This window comes from Eleginops maclovinus, chromosome 18 (genome assembly GCF_036324505.1).
Source record: "Eleginops maclovinus isolate JMC-PN-2008 ecotype Puerto Natales chromosome 18, JC_Emac_rtc_rv5, whole genome shotgun sequence".
NCBI lineage: Eukaryota > Metazoa > Chordata > Actinopteri > Perciformes > Eleginopidae > Eleginops > Eleginops maclovinus.
In genome coordinates this window covers 215,001-221,795 of record NC_086366.1, presented here as the reverse complement: position 1 = coordinate 221,795, position 6,795 = coordinate 215,001, and the positions used below count along the sequence as shown (strand labels likewise).

Sequence of the window (6,795 nt, the reverse complement as noted above, 5' to 3'; positions counted from 1 at the left end):
AATTTAAGAATAATAAGTGAGGTTAGCGACGCAACTCATTACCATTAGCGAATCACAGGCTACCATAGACTGGATAGGCGCAAGGCTACATTCTGTCAGCTTGAATTTCCTTTATATTATTTTAAACATATTTTTCACGATATGTAACGGTATTCTGGAAATGTGTTGAAATATCAAAGCGAATTTATATTAAAAAAAAACAATGGTGAACTGATCAACATAGGCTCTTGTCACGGACCACATGCAATGCCGCCGCGGACCACCAGGGGTCCGCGGACCACCGGTTGAAAACCCCTGTTAAGGTATGGTATGGTAAGGTAAGGTAAGGTAAGGGTAAGGTAAGGTAAGGTAAGGTAAGGTAAGGTTAGGTAAGGTATGGTAAGGTAAGGTAACAAAACCCAGTATAAACTGAGGAGTGATTCCCCGAGTTTAATGACTTCACTCCGCTGTTAAACTGCTCTCAGGTTAAGAAGCATCAGATCAGCGCATGCGCTGCAGCGTCCAATCAGTGACGGATATACAATAAGGGGGCGGGGCGTGTGGCTGAGGATTTCATCCTAGGATGGTCTGCGGGTCCTCGGTTATCGCTATTCGATCCTCGGTCCTCTGGCACAAATAAGCGCCATGGGACGCTCCTTAAGATGTGAGGAAATGACAAAATAAGAGAACTGAAAAGTACCCCCGGTCGTCTTTTCCTAAGTCCTTTTGAATTCTCCTATCCACTATCCAGTGTCCGAACTACGGGGGGACTCGGGGGATCCGAGACCCCCTGAAACTGACACGAGATCCCCCGAAAACATGATTTGGGAAATGTTGGGGGGTCTCTAAAATAGTGTTTTCGAGATCCGCGCAAGACCAAGCCCCCCCCCGAAGAGAAAAATGGGACCCCCCGGAAATCTCGGCATAGTTCGAACACTGCTTAACCCCCAGGACGTTTCACGCAAAGGTCAAGGAATAGCAGATAGGAATAGAGGATGAGTGATTTTTGGACCGTATTCCTAGTGGCCAAACAGCGGGTACTACAACTTCCGTATCAGTCCTTGACGTCACCCGTCCCAGAAAGACTTTTTCCCATTGACTTACATTGGGAAAGAGACGTCTGTACTTTTTTTTAAAACTAAATAAACTCCCCAGTCTGAACATTTGTATTGCCCCTACTAAAAGCATTAGGTCCATAAAGTTGTAAAATGCGCTAAAAGCTGAATCCAGATTTATTTTCTCTCTCCATTCATTCTACTGAGCCGAAGCGGGAGATCGGGGGCGGGGCTTAAGTGGAAACTCAACTGCGCATGCTCTATGCTCTCGACAGCCAGGCATGATGGGTCATTTGTGACATTTTGCTCTCGAGAATCTCATGCCATTTTGTCTTCATGTGCCAGCCGCTCTCATAGGAATGAACGAGGCCCCGCCTCCAACGCTGGATCCAGTTCTTATTATCCACCCATGAGTGGAGTGCGCGAGGCTCAGCGAGCCCTCACCAGTGTGAGCGCGCGGCTGCAGCATGAGGTCGGTCTGTTTGTCTTATATCTTATATTCTATTATTACTAACCCTAACCCTTTAGTATAGTTCTGATTAACAGCAGAGTACTTCAGATATTCACTGTCAAATACTGAAGCTGTAAAATATTACATTTACTTTTAAAGCTCTCATACTGACTTTTATTATTGTTGTTATTGTTATTGTTATTGTTCTTGTTATTATTATTGTTGTTATTATTGTTGTTATTATAGTACTTACCGTTCCTTTGTTGAAGGTGGTGCTCAGATGATTTATAATGGTGTATTCTGACTGCACACTTTGGACTGAATCAAGTCTCATTCTGTACGGCCTCTTTATATTTGATATGTGAAATATAATAATTATAATACATTTTATTAATGAGCGCTTCTCCTGGGGCGCAAAGTGCTTAGTGAAGAAAAACAACAACAAAAGTAAAAAAGGGCTGTGCTAGGTGGAAGGGGGGGGGGGTTAGGAGTTGGAGATGAGGGTGAACAGGTGAGTTTTGAGGGCTTCCTCAAACGACGTAATGGTCGGAGGGTCGGTGGGGGGGCGTTGGACGTGTGGTTTAGTGAGGATGTCTGCAGGTGATGAAGGCATGGGGGAGAGTTTCTGCGGCAGTGGAGAGGGAGGGTCTGATGGGGGCAATGTCCTTTAAGTGGAAGAAGACGGATTTGTGACCTGGTTAACGCAAGGGAGGAAAGTGAGGGTGGGGTCAAGGAGGATGCCCAGGTTAGGTTAAGGTTTAGCTGAGAGGTGGAGATGTGTGTCATCAGCATAACAGTGGAACTGGACTTGATGGTGTTGACGGAGTGTTTGTCCAAGAGAGAGGATGTAGATGATGAACAGAAGGGGACCAAGTACAGAACCCTGAGGGACGCCATGATGATTTGGAGATGATTGATTGATGATTGATTTTCTATATCTTAATCTTTTTCTCCCTCCTTTGATGCTGATTAAAATATAAAACACAGTTTTTAATAAAACAAGAATTTTAAATGAATATCACTACTATTCAAAATAAGAGGGACATTTATAAAATGAGTGATAATGACAACAACAATATAATAACAACAACAATATAAACAACAATATAATAATAATAATAATAATAATAATAATAATAATAATGATGATGATGATGATGATGATGATGATGATGATGATGATAATAATAATATAATAATATAATAATAATAATAATAATAATGATAATAATAATAATAATAATAATAATAATAATAATGATAATAATAATAATAATAATATAATAATAATAATAATAATAATAATATAATAATAATAATAATATAATAATAATAATAATAATAGTAATAATAATAATAATAATAACAATATAATAATAATAATGATAATAATAATAATAATAATAATATAATAATAACAATATAATAATAATAATAATAATAATAACAACAATAATATAATAATAATAATAATGATAATAATAATAATAATAATAATAATAATAATAATAATAATAACAACAACAATATAATAATAATAATAATGATAATAATAATGATAATAATAATAATAATAATAATGATAATAATAATAATAATGATAATAATAATAATAATAATAATAATAATAATAATAATATAATAATAATAATAATAATAATAATAATAATAGTAATAATAATAATAATAATAACAATATAATAATAATAATGATAATAATAATAATAATAATAACAACAATATAATAATAATAATAATAATGATAATAATAATGATAATAATAATAATAATAATAATAATGATAATAATAATAATAATAATAATAATAATAATAATAATAATAATAATAATGATGATGATGATGATGATGATGATGATGATGATGATGATGATAATAATAATATAATAATATAATAATAATAATAATAATGATAATAATAATAATAATAATAATAATAATAATAATAATGATAATAATAATAACAATATAATAATAATAATGATAATAATAATAATAATACTGATAATAATAATAATAATAATAATAATAATAATAATAATGATAATAATAATAATAATAATGATAATAATAATAATAATGATAATAATAATAATAATAATAATAATATAATAATAATAATAATAATAATATAATAATAATAATAATAATAATAATAATAATAATAATAATAATAACAATAAAATAATTACAATATAATGATATTTATAAAGTTCCCGTTAATAATTTTAATGATAATAATAATAATAAATATTAATGATCATTTTAATAACGTTATAATTTGTCAGGGTGTTTCTGCTGCTCCTGTTGGGGGGGGTCGGGGCTCAGATGTTCGGGACCCTCCAGTCTCCTAACTTCCCCGATCCGTACCCCGGAGACACGGCACTCCTATGGAACCTCAGTGTTCCCGAAGGCTTCCGGATCCGACTGTACTTCAGCCACTTCGACCTGGAGCCGTCCTACCTGTGTGAGTACGACTTCGTCAAGGTGAGACCCCAAGGCATCATGGGAAATAACATGTGTTTAAAACTCACATTCACGTACAAAAGGAAAGAGAACAGTGACTTCATTAACCACGATCTTATCTTAACACCATTAACGTGTGCGCGCGTGCGTAACCTGCTGTTCATTGACTCAGTAAACTCTGGGTGAATATCAGATAACCCTGCAGTCTGTTCTGAACCTGAAGCCTAATGTTCAAAATACAGTACTAATAAATACACATGTTCTTTCTACAATACTAATAATGTTATTTATATGAATACCTGTATTACAGGTGGAGGCAGAGGAGGAGGTCGTGGCTCTGTTCTGTGGGAGGGAGGGCTCAGATACTGAATCTGTCCCTGGTCTTCAGGTCCTGTTCTCCCCCAGAAACTACCTCAGTCTCTCCTTCTGCTCAGACTTCTCCAACGAGGAGAGATTCTCCGGCTTCAGAGCGCACTATAGCGCACAGGGTGAGCAGGAAACTACAGGAATTATAATAAAGAACTACAATAAAACTACAGGGAATATAAAGAACTACAGAAAGAGTGACGTCTAGACCCCAGACCTCCCGCGGCGACCCCAGACCTTTCGCTGAGACCCCGGACCTCCCGCGAATACCCCAGACCTCCCGCAGCGATCCCAGACCTCTCGCTGAGACCCCGGACCTCCCGCGGATACCCCAGACCTCCCACGGCGACCCCAGACCTCTCGCTGAGACCCCGGACCTCCCGCGGATACCCCAGACCTCCCACGGCGACCCCAGACCTCTCACGGAGACCCCAAACCTCACATGAAGACATTACCACATTCTGTTGCTACAGCTGTGCAGATACAAACAACTGTGTTGTTGTTGTTGTTGTTGTTGTTGTTGTCCTCCCCCTTATTCTTAATGTCTCTCCTGTAGATGTTGACGAGTGCGTTGCTGCTGATGAGGATCACCTCTGTGATCACTTCTGTCACAACTTCCTCGGGGGGTTCTACTGCTCCTGTCGCTACGGTTACCTGCTGCACACCGACAACCGCACCTGCACAGGTAAGACTAACCTCAGATTCACCTGAGACAGACCTGAGATAGTCTCTCTTTAATGTCCCCAGGTCTCCAGCTGTGTGCGTCTCTCTTTAGTGTCCCCTGGTCCCAGCTGTGTGCGTCTCTCTTTAGTGTCCCCTGGTCTCCAGCTGTGTGCGTCTCTCTTTAGTGTCCCCTGGTCCCAGCTGTGTGCGTCTCTCTTTAGTGTCCCCTGGTCTCCAGCTGTGCGTCTCTCTTTAGTGTCCCCTGGTTTCCAGCTGTGTGCGTCTCTCTTTAGTGTCCCCTGGTCTCCAGCTGTGTGCGTCTCTCTTTAGTGTCCCCTGGTCTCCAGCTGTGTGCGTCTCTCTTTAGTGTCCCCTGGTCTCCAGCTGTGTGCGTCTCTCTTTAGTGTCCCCTGGTCTCCAGCTGTGCGTCTCTCTTTAGTGTCCCCTGGTCCCAGCTGTGTGCGTCTCTCTTTAGTGTACCCTGGTCTCCAGCTGTGTGCGTCTCTCTTTAGTGTCCCCTGGTTTCCAGCTGTGTGCGTCTCTCTTTAGTGTCCCCTGGTCTCCGTTGTGTTTGGAGCTTCTTGCAGCGTTTGGTTTCTGCAGCTTTTAGTAAACGCTGCTCATGATACTGTATTTAGCCCGGTGCTGTTCTAGCTTTCTGTGATTGGGTTAATAAATGTTTTAAATGTTGAAACCGTATGTTCTAATTGTTCAGCCTTTTTGCACGGGTACATTGAATTACTTTATTTTCTGGGGAGACAATAAAAATATTACCCCTCAGTCATTTTATCCTGGCGCCAGGCCTGACACAGAGACCCTTATCACTAGACTTGTGTTAGTCGCCATGTTGAAGTTGACCTGTCAGCTCCCGACAGCACAGAATGCGTATATGAAGCGCTATGTCACGAACGCAAGAAACCATACCCTCGTGGGGGCACGCTCATGTGATTGGCTTAGAATGGAGGAGACATCTGATTGGCTGTAGATGGAAAACATTACAAGTACGAACCGGGTGAGCGTCAGGGGAGTCTCAAAAACCCACACACAGGAAGGCACAGCGATCCATGCACAGAGGGCGGTGTGTGTATCAGGTTCAGCGGTTTGACACGGAAAACAGATGTGTGTGGATCAAAGACACACATGTTAAACTCTGTTCTGTATTTGGATTCTATTTACATGTATGTGAAACAGAACACGTGTGTGTGCATTGAAATACAAGTGTGAATCCTTCTGTGTGCATTCATGAATTATGAGACTGATCTGACCCCATAGATCCGGGTCACGTCTCCGAGCCAAACACTCAAAGTCTTTGTGACAAACATCACAAGCCTCTCCTTTACTTTAAAAGTATTTAAAATAAAGCTTGGTTTAAACATTATAACGCTGAACACCCAGAATGTGTGTGTGTGTGTGTGTGTGTGTGTGTGTGTGTGTGTGGACTCTACACTCTCTCTGACTGATAGCAGAGCGGCTGATTGGAGCTAAATATTTACATGTTCCGCATGTCTCTGTGTGGAGGAGTCTCACACACACACACACACTCTGATTAGGGGTTCAGGGGTCTTGACTCTGTGACATAAACACAGGGCATCAGGAGAGATGTTTCTGTGGGAAAATAAACAAGTACAAATACACCAGATTACTGCTCCTCAGCTCCGGTCTGTGTGTGTGTGTGTGTGTGTGTGTGTGTGTGTGTGTGTGTGTGTGTGTGTGTGTGTGTGTGTGTGTGTGTGTGTGTCAGTGGAGTGCAGTGATGGTGTATTCATGGAGCGCTCTGGAGTTCTGAGCTCCGTAGA

The 6,795-nt window shown here is 39.8% G+C and overlaps 1 protein-coding gene across 1 annotated transcript in view; it reads left to right on the top strand.

Moving 5' to 3' along the window:
• Positions 1–1,309: 1,309 nt before the first annotated feature.
• Positions 1,310–6,795, top strand: part of masp1 (MBL associated serine protease 1) — a 12,532-nt gene continuing 7,046 nt past the window's right edge. The window contains exons 1-5 of the mRNA XM_063906879.1: positions 1,310–1,506; positions 3,793–3,991; positions 4,281–4,458; positions 4,893–5,021; positions 6,741–6,795. The exon at positions 6,741–6,795 is cut by the window's right edge and continues 142 nt beyond it. Of these exons, the coding sequence (XP_063762949.1) occupies positions 1,502–1,506; positions 3,793–3,991; positions 4,281–4,458; positions 4,893–5,021; positions 6,741–6,795 (566 nt within the window). The 5' untranslated portion in view covers positions 1,310–1,501. The remainder of the gene's footprint in view (positions 1,507–3,792; positions 3,992–4,280; positions 4,459–4,892; positions 5,022–6,740) is intronic.